This window comes from Callionymus lyra, chromosome 7 (genome assembly GCF_982586985.1).
Source record: "Callionymus lyra chromosome 7, fCalLyr1.hap1.1, whole genome shotgun sequence".
Taxonomy (NCBI): domain Eukaryota; kingdom Metazoa; phylum Chordata; class Actinopteri; order Syngnathiformes; family Callionymidae; genus Callionymus; species Callionymus lyra.
This window is the reverse complement of record NC_141824.1, coordinates 6864543-6883043: the sequence shown is the minus strand read 5'-3', so window position 1 is coordinate 6883043 and position 18501 is coordinate 6864543. Positions and strand designations below refer to the sequence as shown.

At 38.2% G+C, this 18501-nt stretch overlaps 1 protein-coding gene across 6 annotated transcripts in view; it reads right to left on the bottom strand.

Moving 5' to 3' along the window:
• Window positions 1-2559: 2559 nt before the first annotated feature.
• Window positions 2560-18501, bottom strand: part of numbl (NUMB like endocytic adaptor protein) — a 64625-nt gene continuing 48683 nt past the window's right edge. For 2 of the 6 annotated variants that reach the window (XM_087796410.1, XM_087796407.1), the window contains exons 2-9: window positions 16543-16690; window positions 15817-15891; window positions 14351-14425; window positions 10485-10625; window positions 8118-8340; window positions 7315-7581; window positions 5889-6071; window positions 2560-5823 (exon numbers count right to left, since the gene is read on the bottom strand). In XM_087796410.1, coding sequence (XP_087652536.1) covers window positions 4724-5823; window positions 5889-6071; window positions 7315-7581; window positions 8118-8340; window positions 10485-10625; window positions 14351-14425; window positions 15817-15891; window positions 16543-16668 — 2190 coding nt within the window. In that variant the 5' untranslated portion in view covers window positions 16669-16690 and the 3' untranslated portion in view covers window positions 2560-4723. Of the gene's footprint in view, window positions 5824-5888; window positions 6072-7314; window positions 7582-8117; window positions 8341-10484; window positions 10626-14350; window positions 14426-15816; window positions 15892-16542; window positions 16694-18501 lie in introns of all 6 variants that reach the window. The other 4 variants (XM_087796409.1, XM_087796406.1, XM_087796408.1 and 1 more) reach the window with 3 other exon arrangements.

The following is an 18501-nucleotide window of genomic DNA, read 5'->3' as shown; positions in this document are numbered from 1 at the left end:
TGTGTGTGTGTGTGTGTGTGTGGGGGTGAGTTCAAAACAGATACATTATCCAACAATGATCAGACAGTCCAGCCAAGGTTCGTTACACAAACACCATTAACACACGTGAGCACACATCCATCAGATTGTTGGTATCTCACCAACATGCAGGCGCACAAACACACTAACACACGCACATACACGACATCACAGAAACTACACACGCGCACACACACACGCACACACGCACGCACGCACGCACGCACGCACGCACACACACACACACACACACACACAATAACATAAACAAACATGGACGCACATACACACACCACAACAACGACACACACACACACACACACACACAACAACAATGACTTACGCAAACACACACACGCAAGCACACACACGCAGACACACACACAACAACAAGAAAATACACAAACACTCAAACACACGTGCACTCACACAACAAGAATAACATACACAAACACTCAAACACACACACCACAACAACGACACAGACAAAAACACACAAACAGACAACAACAATAACATACACAAACACCACAACAACGACACACACAAAAACAAACAAACGGACAACAACAATAACATACACAAACACCACAACAACGACACACACAAAAACACACAAACAGACAACAACAATAACATACACAAACACTCAAACACACACACACGCACCACAACAATGACACACACAAACACTAAAACACACTACAACAACGACACACACAAACACTAAAACACACACACACCTAACAATAATGACATACACAAACACACACACGCAAGCACACACATACACACACCACAACAGCAACACACACAAACATGCAGCCCACCGGTCTTTGCCTTGGTGTTACCCAATAGCGGAGCTCTACTAGAGGGCGCAGCACCATGAAGTAGAACCCCAGGGTTATCTGACATGATCCAGGTTCTAGGATAGTGCGAATACCTCCGAGGACTGAGATACTAACCACATCTACAGGACACTGCACCATTTGTAGAACCTGGCCTATGTCAGATAATCTGGGGGTGTCTGTGAGTGTAAAAGTGCCACAGGGGGCGCCGTGGAACACAAACACATACTTGTACAGAACGTTTGTCAAAATACATAAAATCATAATGAGATCGTTTTTACAGCAAAACCGCTTTGGATTCAAGACGCATGAAGTCAAATTAAAAATACATTTTTCTGCCGGCGTTGAACCTGTGAATCGTGTGTTTCGCTCAAAGTTCTGTTGACTTCAGCACTTTTGGTCCCATTAACGAGTCCCTGTAGTCATGGCAACCGATGGTCTCCTGTGGGTGTGAACTGTGAAGAAAACATCTTTCATTTCCTTTAACCTCGAGGACCAACGTCTTCAGAGGGTTTTTTATGTTTTTATATTCCCGCCGCTGATCCATGTATCAATAAAATATCTTTATCGATATGTCAAGGCCGTCAAAACATGCTCGGGTTGATTTGACTGTTGAAACTTTATTGAAATACTGTTTGATCTTTTTTTTTTAAGCATTTAATTTCCTTTTAAATTATACATTTAATATTTTTATAGTTAAAGGTTGGATTTGTTTATTGTTTTATTTTAATTTTAATTTATTTTATATTGAATTTAAAAGGCTACGAATAAAAATAGTCACATTTAAATAATAAAAGATTTAAGTTTTAATTAATTTTAATTTAATTGACTATTTTTAACTAATATATTGGGCTATAGTTGGAAAAAATATTATAATTGTTTAATAAGATTATTCTAAAAAATATATAGAAATACACTTTTCAGTTTCAGTTTATTTTAAAAGGACAATCAAATATACACATTTTTTAATTAAATTAGTAAAAAGAAAAAAATACCAAACTATATGTGAAGAAGGAAGTTAAAAATATTCTAATTGTTTAATAAAATTGTATTAAAAAATACACGTTTACATCTTAAATTTTTTTTATTAAATAAATATAAAATAAACTAATTTGAATTAGAATACATGTAAAAATAATATAAAATACACCTTTTTAATATACAAATATTTGATTTAATTTATAGTAAAAACACATTTAACTTCCACATAATAAATAAATTCAAAGTTTCATCATTTAAAATGTTAAATTCAAACATCAACATTGGCACTGATCCATACTTTTGATGATAACTCCAGGCAACTGTGGGTGGAGGTCCCGGGACAGGGCCAGTAGTTTCTGTGGAGGTGGAAGTCTGGAGCTCTGTGCTGTGCCCCCACGACCCAAGATTGAAGAAGGTCTCAGAGAAATAGAAGAGCGGCTAAGCTAAGCTAAGCTAAGCTAGCTTTAGCATGAGCGCGTTTAACTTTTACGTGACAATACATAAGTAAACAACCTTTATTTGGAGCAGTTTAATAAAGTCGTCTTTATATTCACAGACCAACGGCAAAAATAAACAATATAAAGCAAGTGTTTCACTCACTATATTACATTACTGTTTTAAAAGAAGAAAAACTTAAACGATCCAAACGACAAAACGTTACTTCAGACGATACAATCTTCAAGGTTCCTTCAGTGACAGACACAGGCAGCTGTAATATTATATTACTTTATTATCTTTTGTACAATGTACATACAATACAAATATGTAGGTTTAAATAGAAAAAGAAATCAAGGTTAAAAATAAACTGGTCGTCTTTTGTTCCCGCGACTAAACTATGTTCCTACAATCATGTGTTCGAGGTCGTTGGGTTCGCTCGACGCGGAACCTTCCGAGAGGAGAACTTTGTGGAGAACGTCATGGATCTGTGAAGGATGTTAGACTTTTAAAGCAGATGACAAGTCCAAATATCTTCGGTTAAAAAACCAGTCTACGTTATCGTTTGTATTCCCTGCTCTTGTCTTCTTGAGGGACAGGAAGTGGAAGCAGAGCCGGAAGAGTCAGAGTCGAAGATGCTCAGGTGTTCAGGGGGAGCAGGAAGAACAAAGAGATAAGAAACTGGTTTAAAAAGTTAGATACGAAGATGAACTCAAAAGGAGGGAAACAAGATAAATATATTCAATGAATGAGAACGTGTGTGTTAAAATGGGGGATGGCTGACTTGCTTTGGCAACCCTTCATTTTTCATATCATTTTTTACTTGGAATCTGAAGAACACAAGTTATAACTTCAATTTTCAAGGTCAAGGTCATGAAAAAAAAAAAGTCCTTCATAGTTTTGTAAACATCAACACATTGTGTTGTTGTTTTTGTCATATATCTGAACCAGCCACACATATATAGAAGTATATTAGTGCCATAAACATATTGAATTGTTTTATTTAAATTTAAGCTTTAACACATTTTTTAAATGTGTATAAAAATAAATCTTTACACATTGTTTTATATTATTATTCACATATTTTCAAAATACACATTTCTTATCATATACTATTAAGTCATGGATTTCAAACTGTCAGCTTTAAGTTCAACATTCTGTAAACATTCATTTAATATTTATTTTTCTAATTCAACAGATGAAATATTTCAATATACAAATTATTGAATTCAATAATAGCCTATATATTAAATAAATGCTTAAAAAACGAATTAAAAAATGTTAAAACTAATCATTCAATATTATGACACTGATATACTTCCATAGTACTTTTGTTTCTGTGACGATAGTTTTGCTAAATCCTGAGTAAAGATAGTTCAGGCGACAAATGAATTCAACGTATATTCAAGTTATCGAGAGAATTTGTCGGTTTAATGGCGTCAAACTTTTGAACAAACGTTGACGTCGTCACGATGTTTTAACAACGGCGGTTCGACTTCTTTGGAGACTCGATCAAAAAGGTTTCATTCAAGGTCGGAGCAGTAAAACGTCTCCATGGCGACTCAACATTTCCATCATCTGTTCACCAACTTTCTCCTCATCACTCCGTCAAGATACGTCGTTCTGTGATTCGCTCCCTTCTTCATCCACGTGCTTCCGTCCTTCCTTGTCTTCCTCGTCTTCCTCTGGAACTTTCCTGATAAAAAAAACTACCTTTTCCTGGGATTTGAACAAAGCTCTTAAAGCGGAGTCAGGGTCGTGTGTTGTGCTGTGTCTTCCTGGGTCGCGACCCTCGTGTTTATACGCTGATGGTACAACGTAACATGCTGCTATATACACAGAAATGTAGCCATTGATGCGTTGGATCCACTTTGTGTCGCAATTACACCTCATTCGCTGAATAATAAAAATAAATATATACGAAAAACACACTTTTAAAAACACTGTTTGTCCTTGTTTAACTATATATAGATATTTATACCGTGTTAACATAAAATTTAATAAAAATAAAGTACAATAAATAAAATTATTTTGGCCATAAACTATACTTTTGGACAGTGTACTGCATCCGTTCATCGTTTTCTTGAACCTCTCAGGGGAATTCCCGACTTTAGAAGAAAGCAAAGACATCTCCATCCCTGTTGCATCCTCAAGGGGGCAGATGTGGTACATTCAGGGACTCACAGCAGGTACAATAAAGCTGAGTGAAAAAGAGAGGCAGCAAAAGTTCAAGCAATAGGTCCAGTCCTTGGGAAGCCCGGGTTCATCCTCACTCCCTGCGGCTCTCATGGATGCACAAAGAAATCAACTGAGATCATTTCAATAGCTCATCAGAGGGGGTGGGGTACTTGGGGGCTCCTGGTTGACATTCAGAACCAGCATCTGATTGTAGATGCTTCAGTTTCAGGCGTCTCAGTCCTTCAAATGTTTCCTTGGTGGAGTTAGAGCTCAATCTCAAAGGTCTTCTGCAAATTGTTAGAGAAAGGGTTGGCGGCTGCAGGTGGCGACTTGTTTCCAGGCTGCAGTTGGGCAGGTTTGCTCTCCAGTGCAGCCCATTTGGCCTCAAAACGGTCATCTTCTTGGGCATTTTTGACAGCGGGAGCAGTTAACTGGCTCCCCTCTGGTGGCCAGTTGCTACTCATGCAACTGTTGTTGGGGGTCCCATTTTGAAAGGTCATAATGTTGCTGCTCTGTGGTGGGATGCCATTAATGGAAGTAATGGAAGGGAATGGTTGAGCGGAGTACACTCCCGTCTGTCCGACTGAACCTGGTGCACCAGGGTAACCACCGAGGGATCCTCCTTTAGGTGTGGTATTGGAAGAGCCAATAGAGACCCCCGGTGCAGATGAGCCAGTGGCCGTGCAGAAGGCATTGGCAACCATTTGTGATGGCGTTATCCCAACTACAGGAACACTAGCGTTGGGGTATGTCATGCTGCTTGCCAGGCCTGGCATGTAGGTCTGCATGGGCACAAAGGATGGTTGGACAGGCTGAGTTGCGAACATTCCAACTGCAGCAGGAGTACCATCAAAGACCAATGGAAATGGCTGCATTGAGCTCGGGAGGGATCCTGGAGGCCCTGGTAGGGATGGCTGGATCATAGGTGCCCCTGACATGCTTGGACCTGACATGGTGGGTATTGACATCGAAGGTAGGGACATTGGAGGGCCTGACACCGGAGGCCCGGGTATCAAAGGAACAGATGATATGGACATTGGTGGAAGAGGCATAGGTGCATGAGCAGAAAGAGCCGGGGGCCCAGAGATCAGCGGTTTTGCGATGTTGCAGACTGGCCTAGAGATGGTTGACACTGGAGGGATGGTTGCTTGACTTGACATCTGCTGACCGGACACAGGTGGGGGACCAGGTATAGTGGGGATAGCTGGACCCGGTGGTGGGGTTTGTTGAGACTTGACGACTTTGGAGACCTCCTCCAACCATCGCTCCGCCTCAGATGGAGTCCGCCTGTGGCCGCTGTGCATCTGTGCAGCTGCTGGGGGTGAGTGAAGCGGAGGGTCCGGCTGCATCCAGGAGGAGGCACCTTAAGGTGAAAACAGAAAGTAATCACTGAAAATGTTGGTCTTTGACTGTGGTCTTTGGACTTACCTTGCATAGGGGCAGGTGGAGGGGGTAGGATGGGTGGTACAGTGCAGGGTGGGGGTGCACCAGCCATTGAACACGGGTTGCAGTATATCTCCTCTGAGGGTCTGGTGAAAGAATTGTTGATCTGACTACAAAGAGCGTTTATACTGCTGTCTCCGCACGCCAAACCCATGTCCATCTCTAGCACTAGGCAGGAAGAGAGAGGAAGAGGAAAGAGTGGGTGAGACAAACAAATATTAAACATCAGGTCAACTTATAGTTGCTGTCTTGAGATGAGTCGCAAGGTCTCCTTGAGTGGAGTGAACGGAAAGGATCCTTTCCAGCCTATAGACAGCCAAATGGTGCACAAGCATGTTCCGCTATAGAAAACTTTATCCCCATTTCAAGACCTAAAGTAACTGATCCAGTCGGATTAGATGGTATAATGTTCAACCAGAACGTTATTGTTAAACCTACCCTGTACCGATATAAATAGAAACACAATCCCTACTGCGGATCTTTTCTCCCACAATCCTTGTTCTGCTTTTGAAGATCACCACAACTTTTCCAAATACCTCAAGGAAGTCGCCTTTTTACATCCATCTTGATTCAATACTCATTTATAGATCAATCTTGTTGGTTGTGGTCTGGTTCTGTACATCTCCCCACAGGGTGGGGGGGGGAGAACCGTAGGCTGATTCTTTTGAAGACGCCCCCCTACAACCACCACCACCACCGCCACCCCTCCTTTGATCAACTGAGCTCCTGTGATCCCTCCACTGTCAATGTCCCAGTCAGTTCAGAGGCTCATCATGTTCAGGAGGTCCCTGCAGTGGAAGGTTTCAGAGCTCGCCGAGCGATAACCAGGACAGCACAGATCAATGCAACTCATTGGGGTCAACCGGGGAGAAGTGGAAATGACTGACACTGTGTTCTGATGCTTCAGAAGAAAATCACAGGGAGGAATAGCATCAGGAAAAGCTCCTGCACAGGCAGGTGTCATCTGAGCCGCGGTTGATTCCTTCCTCGCTCTCATCTCATAATGACTGTAATCAGCTTTGTTTTCGTCGCAGGACCGGCAGAAATAATCACAGCACTTAAAGAGAGCAGCTTTTATCTATTACACTTTTAAACATGCCTTTGACTGTGACGGCAGTTCACATCTGAAAACACACCGTGACCAGAGAGAGCGCACGGTTGAATATATATATCGTTGTGTGGATCTGTTTCTTTATCATATTTAAACAAAATAAGGCTGAATTTCAACAGGTTGATTGTGTTGTTGTTTTTTTTATCTTCCCCTTTTTGGTTATTTCATACTTGAAGTTGCAACTTGTGGTTAGGAAAATGGTTTAATTGCATGATTTAACCACAAAAAGTCAACTTCCGTATGACTGACAGCATCCAGCAGCGGTACCATCTCTCCAGAGGGTTCACCTGCTCGACTCACCGGGGTTCTTGGTCTGGAAGTCGGTCTTGCGTTGCAGGGTGGATGGCAGGTCGTTGAGGCGAAGCGACAGCTGCCTCTTGAAGGGAGAGTTCTTCTGGCTGAGAGCTGGGAATCCCCGGAATGATCCCTGACGCACCAGTTGCTCGATGGGAGCGTGGCGGCGGGGGATGGCGTGCGGCCCGCCAGGTTCCGGGCGCTCCATGGGTGACGCTGCACCCTCGGGCGGGGAGGCGTTGCCAGGTGGCATAGCTGGAATGGACGGCGGGTCTGGAGCAACAAGACAGGCAGGAATTGAAGACAATGCATCAAGTACTGCATTGAATCAGGGCTGTCGCGGTGTTACCGCAAGATATAAATATCAGGTATTTACAAACAAATAAGGGAACAAAGACTTAAGCTCTGTGTTTTTCGCGTACCGTCATGTCGGCAAACCATGCGTCAACTTTTCAGTACTTGACAAAATGCTCATTATTGCAGTCTTTTTGGGGAAATCTATCTTATAATCCTTAAATCTTCTTAAAAGTCAACAGGACAAAACATTATGTATTCCTTCTGGTCGTATAACTGAACTCAATTTGGTACATGGTGCTCAGAAACCTAGTAATACTCAGATCTTCAGCGTGTTTACTGCTGGTGTGCCTCACAGTCCGAAAAAGGTACTTTACATTGCTTGCTAACTGCTCGCTACAGCGGCTATTCAAGTAGTTATACGATGACAGTCAACGCCGATCGCGACAGCCCCGATCAGCAGCATCTCTTACGTCTATGAAAGTAATGAGTAGAGAAATGAAACTATTACATACATTGTCGTTTCCCACCTTTCTTTTTATCCTGCAGTTTGTCGTCGCGCTCGCTGCCGCTGCCCGGCTGGCTGCTGGACGAGTTGGCGCGGAACGAGCCCTCGCGTACGAACGAGGTGCGACTGGCGTCGAAGGACGCCGTCACGCCGCACTCCTTCTCCCGGCGCTGCTTCCTCTCCAGGCAGGCAGCGAACGCGCAGCCGACAGCGTGACTCAGTCGCTCCCCCTGGTGGAAGCCGTCAGAAGGTGAACAAGTGACTTCAAATAGCAAAATAAAGAGTTTTGCAAATACATCTTGCTCAGAGGCATGTGGTCAAATGTATTTAATTGAAAAATCATGGTTGTCTTTGAGATGTGTCAGGATCTCTTGAGGATTCTGCCCCTTAGGAAAAATCTAACCCCTAAAACTCAGACAAATTAAGCATCAAGTTATGTTATTGTTTGATTCAATTTGGGGTCCTTTATGAAGAATATTTTCCAACAAACCACCAAGAGTTAAAGGTAAAATAAACCTCCACGACCTCTCTGGCTTCCATAAATACATATGCAGTGGTGGAGGTCGCTCACCTTGACCCTGAGACAACAAAAGGGATACTATAAACTCATTTGTTTTCAGGCCTTCGGGTTACATTGACCCTGAGATAAAGGGTTAAATCCATTAATTCCATTAGTTAAAAAGGTGTTAAGAAAGTATTCTAAATATACAATGTTTACAATGGTATAGATTCATTTATCTAATTATGAATCTTTTTTGTCATAGTTTTTAATAGTTTCTATTTCAATTATATTGTATAATATTTACAGCGTTTATTTCATTTTTGTGTTGCTATTTGACATCCGGCATCTAGATGGCAGCAGGCATTACTTCCTCTGCAGCTAAAGGAAGAATGAAATCCAGCGAGATCCTGGCAATGACTGAGGACGAGAGGATACAGTGAGTCCAGCAGCTTTTAAAGCTGATATCATGTGGTCTGTAAATTCTGCAACACCAGAGTCAAGTACTCGACAATACTACACATATATACTTGTTACTACACTTTCACAACACCAGAGTCAAGTACTCCACAATACTACAGGTATATCCTTGTTACTACACTATCACTATATATCACAATATATCACCAGAGTCTAGTACTCCACAAAACTCCACATATATCCTTGTTTCTACACTATCACTATATTTCACAATACATCACTGGAGTCAAGTACTCCACAATACTACACATATATACTTGTTTCTACACTATCACTATATTTCACAATACATCACTAGAGTCAAGTACTCCACAATACTACACATATATCCTTGTTTCTACACTATCACTATATTTCACAATACATCACTAGAGTCAAGTACTCCACAATACTACACATATATACCTGTTTCTACACTATCACTTTATTTCACAATACATCACTAGAGTCAAGTACTCCACAATACTACACATATATACTTGTTTCTACACTATCACTATATATCACAATATATCACCAGAGTCAAGTACTCCCCAATACTCCACATATATCCTTGTTTTTACACTAACACTATATATAACCAGAGTCAAGTACTCCACAATACTCCACATATATCCTTGTTTCTACACTAACACTTTATAACACCAGAGTCAAGTACTCCACAATACTACACATATATCCTTGTTTCTACACCATCACTATATATCTCCAGAGTCAAGTACTGGACAATACTACACATATATCCTTGTTGCTACACTATCACAACACCAGAGTCAAGTACTCTACAATACTACACATATATTCTTGTTGCTACACTATCACAACACCAGAGTCAAGTACTCTACAATACTACACATATATCCTTGTTTCTACACTATCACTATATATCTCCAGAGTCAAGTACTGGACAATACTACAAATATATACTTGTTTCTACACTATCACTATATATAACCAGTGTCAAGTACTCGACACTACTACACATATATCCTTGTTTCTACACCGTCAATATATATTACAATATATTCTACAGTTGTCTGTGATTCTCAACACTACACACTCTAGTGTTGTGCAGTAGTTGTGCAGTAGTTGTGCAGACAGAGCTGCACGAGTGCACACACAGTGTGTGTTGGAATTAGAAACAGACAGAGATGGACAGATAACTCTACAGGCTTCTGTCTAATCCTCTCCTAATCCCACAGGTCTGCGCCTCCCTCTCCTCGTCCACAGGAATAATCCAACCCTCTGTCTGAGTTGATGAATCCACGGCAGCTTTGAAAGCCTCGTGACACAGAACCTTCCACCTCTCAGGTTTAACCGAGTCACAGGAGATAACGTTACGCAACCAGAACACACGATTCATATTGGCACAGGTACGATGATTCCAACCCTCACCGAGTCCTTCAGAGCCATGAAGCAGTGACACATCCAGCGCCGGGTGGTCCCGTCCCGGCAGATGTACGAGAAGGCCTTGTCATAGTTGCGGTCCGGAGCACAGAAGGAGACCTTTTCGATGGTCTGGTCCACGATCAGATCCTTGAAGACACAGAAAAGATCCCATAGAGGTCAGTCCTCGTTGAAATTCTGGACGTGGACTCGTGGTCTTTGTCTCTGTGAGGCTGCAGTCATACTTTCATTTGGAATCTATATCATCCATAGAAGATGTTTGAGTTTGTTCTATTCTGTCAAATCTTCAGGCTAAAAATATATTTATTTTCTACTCCCAGTTGGATTAAATCTTTTTAGTTCATGGAATATTTGCTTTATATGGAAGTTAAGACGAGCGCTAGTCTGGATTATTCATTATTATTATTGAAAGTTTTCATTATTAGTAAAAAAAATACTAAAGTCATTTGATAATCAATGAGGAAAAAAACTGGAATCCAAGTGAATCCATAATCTGACAGAATTTAAATGATAAATGTGTTTTTTGTGTGTTGGGTATAAATGAAGGTCACAAGAAAGATATAGTACCGCAGTACTTTATCTCACACTAACACTGAACTCCTCCAGAAGAAGTACTCTCTCAACATTCTACTACCAGAGCCCAGATTACAACCAGGTCACGGTTAAACCTCTCCATTACCCATTAGCCACTTGGATGGCAGCCTGTCAACATGATGCTGCTGACCAGCCAATCAGAAGCTGTCACTCTTTGACTAATGAAATACTTAACTTAACTTTATAATCCTAAACATCCATTATCTCTACTTTGAGTAAACCATTTGGATTCAGTATGTTTCGAACACGAGACACATCAGAGAGTTATACTACCAAGCCTCCCAGAGTAATACTACTAAGAATTGCAGAGTTATACTACCAAACCTCGAAGAGTTATACTACCAAGCCTAACAGAGTAATACTACCAGGGCTAGAAGAGAAATACTACAAAATCTTGCAGATTAATACTACTAAGCATTGCAGAGTAATACAACCAAGCCTCACAGAGTAATACTACCAAGCATCGCAGAGTAATACTACCAAGCCTCTAAGAGTAATATTACCAGGGCTAGCAATGAAACACTACAAAGTCTTGCACTACCAAGTCTCGCAGATTAATACTACTAAGCATTGCAGAGTAATACAACCAAGCCTCACAGAGTAATATTACTAAGAATTGCAGAGTAATACAACCAAGCATCGCAGAGTAATGATATCAAGGCTCAGAGAGTAATACTACCAGGGTTAGCAGAGTAATGCTACAAAGTCTTGCAGAGTATTACTACCTAGTCTCCAGATTAATACTACCAAGCTACGCAGAGTAATACTACCAACCCTCACAGAGTAATACTACCAAGCATTGCTGAGTAATACTACCAAGCCTCGCAAAATAACAATACCAAAGCTCACAGAGCAATACTACCAGGGCTAGCAGAGTAATGCTACAAAGTCTTGCAGAGTAATACTACCAAGTCTCACAGATTAATACTACTAAGCATTGCAGTGTAATACTACCAAGTCTCGCAGAGTAATACTACCAAGTCTCGAAGTGTAAAACTATCAAGTCTCACAGAATAATACTATCAAGTCTCTCGGGGTAATACTACCAATCCTTACTGAGTAATACTACCAAGCCTTTAATAGTAATACTTTCAAGCCTTGCAAATTTACACTACCAAGTATGACTTGTGGAGTAATATACTACTGGGCCTCGCAGAGTAATACTGAGTGGCTTTGTGGGTTAACACTAATAGGCCTTGTGGGGCTATACTACGGAATCTCACAGAGTCTTGCTACTGGGCCTTACAGAGTAGAGTAATACTACAAAGCTTCCTAGGGTAACACTAATGAACCTAACAGAGTAATACTACTCGTCCTGGCTCAGTAATGATACTCGGCCTCAAGGATTAATACTATAGAGCCTGGAGTCTCGCAGGGTAATACTACGTAGCTCTGCAGGTTAATACTTAAGAACTTGCGGGGTAATACTTTGGACAGTAGTATCAGTTTGAACAACGTGTACCACATACAATAGTTCAAGGTCAGTAAGTGCAGCCAGAATTAATAGATAAATCACTACCAATTAAAATACTGTAATTTAAAAGTTGTATCTTATTTGTTATTATATGTGTATATTATATGATGAGCGTTCAAAGAGACCGGATACTACTATATTTCAGGTCATTAAGATAGTTTTTCGACTCAGTAGTTTCAGACGAGCAGCAGGTTTATTGGAACACGACCTCAGTCGACCCTCAAATAAGAAGGGAAGTGACTCATAAACGAGTGGAGATGTTTCTTCTTTCAATAAGAGCCTCATTCAGCCAGACCAGGGTCTATTCTGGAGACCGAGGGGCCCCTGTATGTGAAGGGGCCCCGGCTCACCTCTCTGACTCTCCAGAAAACAAGAGCTGAGTGGGAGAAGAAAGAAGGACTCACACACACTCGTCCACTCACAGCAACACAAAGAAGATGAGTGTGAGGAGGGGCCCCTGAAGAAGAAGGTCTTTGTGGCCCCTGACAGCAGGAGGAGGTGCTGTCGGTCTCTTGGTCCAGGATACGGTGACGCCGACTCACTCGTGAAGTTTGATCCGAACCTTGAAACGACTTGTGTTTGCAGTAAAAGCCGACCAAGGTTGTGCGACGATGAATGTGTGCATTCATGTTAAGTGTGTGTGGGTGATATTCAGAGGCGCCTCTGATTCACCGTCGCTGAGAAGCTTCGACGGCAGGAACTTTATTTAACTTTTGAAATATCACAGGAGAGAAGTGAGAGCGTCTGGTGACGTCTGACAGGTTGAAGTTTTGATCGTTTTTGAACCTTTTTTAGCCATTTATGACCAATTTGTCGAGGGTAGGAGATGTAAGATCACAAAACTATTTTATAATGTCATGATAAATAACACTTGTATTATCCTAATTTATACCATTTAATTTATATATAAAATATAATGTATAAGATATAATGTATAAAATATAAAATATAAGGTTTAAAATATAAAATATAAAATATAAAACATAAAATATAAAATATAAAATATAAAATATGAAACACAAAATATAAAATACGAAATATAAAAAAATAAATATAAAACACAAAATATAAAATATAAAAAATATAATGTATAAAATTAAAACACAAAATATGAAACATAAAACACAAAATATAAAATTAAAAAATAAAATACGAAATATAAAACAAAATATAAAATATGAAACACAAAATATAAAAAACTAAATATAAAACACAGAATATAAAATATAAAATATAAAAAATAAAAGAATAAAAAATATATATAAAATATAAAATATGAAATTAAATTTAAAAAATAAAATATATAATATGAAGATTTAATTAAAATATAGAATTAACACAATAAAAAGTTTTCACACTTTCTCATGATTACTTTCAAAGTACAGACAACACACAGTTACACTAAAACAAACATCCTATTACATGTTGTGTCTCTGTAAACAAGGTATATTTTCTCCATTTGCATTTGCATTACTGCTTCATTTTTTTATCATATTCATCAAATTTTTCTGTTTTTAATTTGACTGTTTGCTATTTTTTGTCAATATCTTTTTGTGTTGGTCGTCTTGTACTAGTACTAGTAAATTAAATGATATCAATATTTGAATCAGCCACAAAAACAAATTTTATTAAAAAAAAACCAAAGCTACAAGTTGCTTCTTAGGAATGTTAAGGTCAGATTAAAAATAGATATGTTTTTATGTTTTTGTTGTTGTTTATGTCAGTGTTGTTAACATTTGATTGAAACTAAACCAACAAAATCCTTCAAACAAACACATTTACGTACCTTTGTTTTATCGTCGACCACCCGGAGTCCGTCGGCCGAAACCCACAGCACGGCTTTCACCGTCTTCTTCCCGCTCTATCAACACAACGACACACACTCAGAACACACTCAGCTCGGACCTCACAATACTCAACACATGAGAGTGTGTGTGTGAGTGTGTGTGTGTGTGTGTGTGTGTGTGTGAGGCTCGTTGTTGTGTAATCATCCCACCGAGGTGGAAAAGTACCAAATCAGTGTCATTGTAATGCATTAAATTGAACATTTTAAATGTTGAAACGTTAAATTGTTGAATTCAATCATTTGTAAACATTGAAATGTTGAATTTGTTTCCCAATAATTCTCAAAATATTTGTACAATTGTTATGTTGTTTATTTTATAGTCTTTTGAATTCAATATAGAAATGTTGCTGTAGTAGTTCCACCTGTCAATAGAGTACTTTAATATACTTGTACTTTGTTTGTCACGTGACTGTCTTCTAATTTGGAAAATTAATTTTTTCAAATGAATGGAACTAAAATAACAAACTCAATATATAATTAATTAATCAAATATATAATATAAAATATAATAATGTAATTAAAATATAAAATATAAAATATAAAATATAAAATATAAAATAATAAAATATATATTTTGAATTAAAATATATATTTTGAATTAAAATATAAATTATAAAGTAAAAAGAATAAATGATAAAAATGTAATTAAAATATAAACTATAAAATAAAAAAATATATAAAAATTGAATTAAATATAAAATAAAAAATATATAAAAATGTACTTAAAATATAAAAAAGAAAAAAATATATTATTAAAATATTATTAAAATATAAAATAAATAAATAAAAAAATATATATATTAAAATGTAATTAAAATATAAAATATAAAACATAGAAATGTAATTAAAATATAAAATATAAAATATAAAAAATGTAAAATGTAAAATGTAAAATATAAAATATAAAATACAAAATACAAAATATAAATTACAAAAATGAAAATATATAAAAAAAATATATAAAATACTAAATATAAAATATAGAATATAAAATATAAAATACATAATATAAATTATTTTTTACTGAGAGTCATAAAAAATAAACAAGATTTACCAACAAAACTCTGAACTCTGAGGACCATGAACACATGTTCCGGTGAGTGTGTGGTGGTTCTGACACCGTCTCGGGGGGTTGAAGCTCCCAGATCTTATTTTCTGCTCTGCAGGAGAAGATTGACAGACGGAGCGACCGGGAATCGAACCCGACTTTCAAGAAGACAAGTGAAGGTGAGAAACTAACAAGAGACGGTGAGAACAACAACCGAGCCAGACTTGGGTCGATACTTCCAGACTCTGTAATGAGCTGTGTGTTCGTGTGTGTGTGTTCGTGTGTGTGTGTGTGTGTTCGTGTGTGTGTGTGTGTGTTCGTGTGTGTGTGTGTGTGTGTGTGTGTTTCTTCTACTCACAACTTTCAGCTTCTTCACAGCCTCCTCACACACGTGCATCCCTCTGGACTCCTCCACCTCCACCAGACCCAGGTACTGCAGAGCATCAAAAACCATCATCATCACCATCTGGTTCTTTGCTGCACAAACACGGCATTGATCGAGTCCAGGATCACATCCAAGCGTTTCCTTGTTTTGTGTTCCATTTCAAAGATCGACCGAACGATAAAGAAATCGTAAATAAACTTCCCGTAAACTGGTCGGTAAAAAATGTTTTTTTGCTCCTCGTGTCCTCGAGTTAAATACAATTTTTTAATAATGAAAATAAAAGTTGTTTATTTTTACAGTGGCTTGAAAATCTGTTAAAAATCATTAATAATGAAACATTTAATAGACATAATGATTCAAACTGAATGTCATTGATAAAAATAAACGCTTTTAAATAAAAATGAATTAATGAAAATAGTCTAAATTAATCCACAATTCTGGGAATTAATTTAAATGATATATTTTTAAATCATTTAATTATATTATTTGTGTTTAATATTATATATATTTTTTTGTTTGGGTCTATTTTTTAATTGAAAAAAAACAAAACAAGTCTACCTTCTTATTCATACACTCGTTTACGCACACAACCGCACACTGATGGGAGTAGGCCGCGACGCAGCGAGCCATCACGATCAGTCAGGGTTAAGGTTCTCGCTCATGGGATGTCAAAGGTCGCAGACAGGTCAAGACACTCACCCTGACGGAGAAGTTACATTTGCCCTTGCGGACCGCCTCCTCGTCCGCCTGCCACTGGTGGGGTCTGCTGGCCTCGGGCACGTAGGTGGGCTTCTTCCTCCGCAGACTCTGGCGAAGCTTGTTCATCTCCGGGGTCACGTGATCCCTGCTGCTGTGGACCAGAACCAGCATCAGTTACCACCGCGATCTCGTGGGTTACGAGACGATGTCATGTGACACATGAAGGTCACGAGCTGGACCAGGAGAAAAACCATCGTACACTCAAGTCCAGAAGATGGTCCAGCACAAAAGTATTCAGACGCATGAACACGAATACAAGCTCTTTTCCTTCGTTCATCCCGATCAACTTAGTATTAATCGCAGCCTTGTTCGTCCCTTTCCATGCCCTCATTTACATATTTAAATCATATTTAAATGAGTCGAAGTCCATGATCTTTCTCTCACGATCATAAAAAAAAAAATGAAAACATGAATTTAAACTGGATTAACACTTTATATTCGTCCATTTCAACATTTCTGACGTGGATCACATACATTTACAATAGTGCAGACGCTGTTAATGTTTATTTTATATAGTTATTAACACGAATACTTTATCTACAGATGATCAGAGGCTTATTTAAAAACATCTTAAAACGTAGTTGAACAAGAATACAACTGTGAATCAGTAACTTTAGGTGCTGAGTCTTTATGATGATGATGAAGATAAATATTATGATGATGATGATGATGATGAAGATGATGATAAATATTATGATGATGATGATGATGATGAAGATGATGAAGATGATGATGATGATGAAGATGATGAAGATGATGATGAAGATGATGATGAAGATGATGATGATGAAGATGATAAATATTATGATGATGATGATGAAGATGATGATGAAGATGATGAAGATGATGAAGATGATGATGATGATGATGAAGATGAAGAGGATGATGAAGATGAAGATGAAGATGATGATGATGAAGATGATGAAGATGATAAATATTATGATGATGGTGATGATGAGGAAGATGATAAATATTATGATGATGATGAAGATAAAGATAAAGATGATGATGATGAAGATGATAAATATTATGATGATGATGATAAAGATAAAGATGATGATGATGATGAAGATGATGATGAAGATGATGAAGATGATGATGAAGATGATGATGAAGATGAAGATGATGAAGATGATAAATATTATGATGATGGTGAAGATAAAGATAAAGATGATGATGATGATGATGAGGAAGATGATAAATATTATGATGATGATGATAAAGATAAAGATGATGATGATGATGAAGATGAAGATGAAGATGATCTGATCGTCTGAGCTTCATATGAATCATCTCCAAACTCTTACATTATAAAATAAAAGCGTTTTGTTTACAAATGACAAAAGAACAAATCATGTGACGTGTATTTATATTAGTGTTTGTCAAGGATCGCTCAGATCATGTGATCATGTGATCAAATGATCATGTGATCATGTGATCATGTGATCACACGAGGCAAACTTTCATTCTTTAGCTTGACTTTCATCAAACGTGATGTTGTTCCTCAAGAACGTCTGTGACTCATAAAGACTCGAAGCCTCAGACGCTGATGTTTTTCTTCGTTACATTATAAAAACAAGCTCATAATTCATTAACATTTTATAGCGTGAAATATATTAATATATTCAGTATAAAACGATCGATGGTGTTTTAATAAATTCACATCATACGATTGAATGAGAAAATATGTATAAGTTTGTGAATCATTTAATATCCACTGGTGTAACTACAAACACTTAATATTTGATCAATATTGATCGTTAATGTGACTCTGATGTGAACAACGTGACTCGTGATGATCTGAAAAGTAATAAAGACGTACGAACTTTTCATTATTGATACAAATGGACTTTGATGTACGAAGTATGTCTTTTGTACGTACGACCTCCTAGTACATGA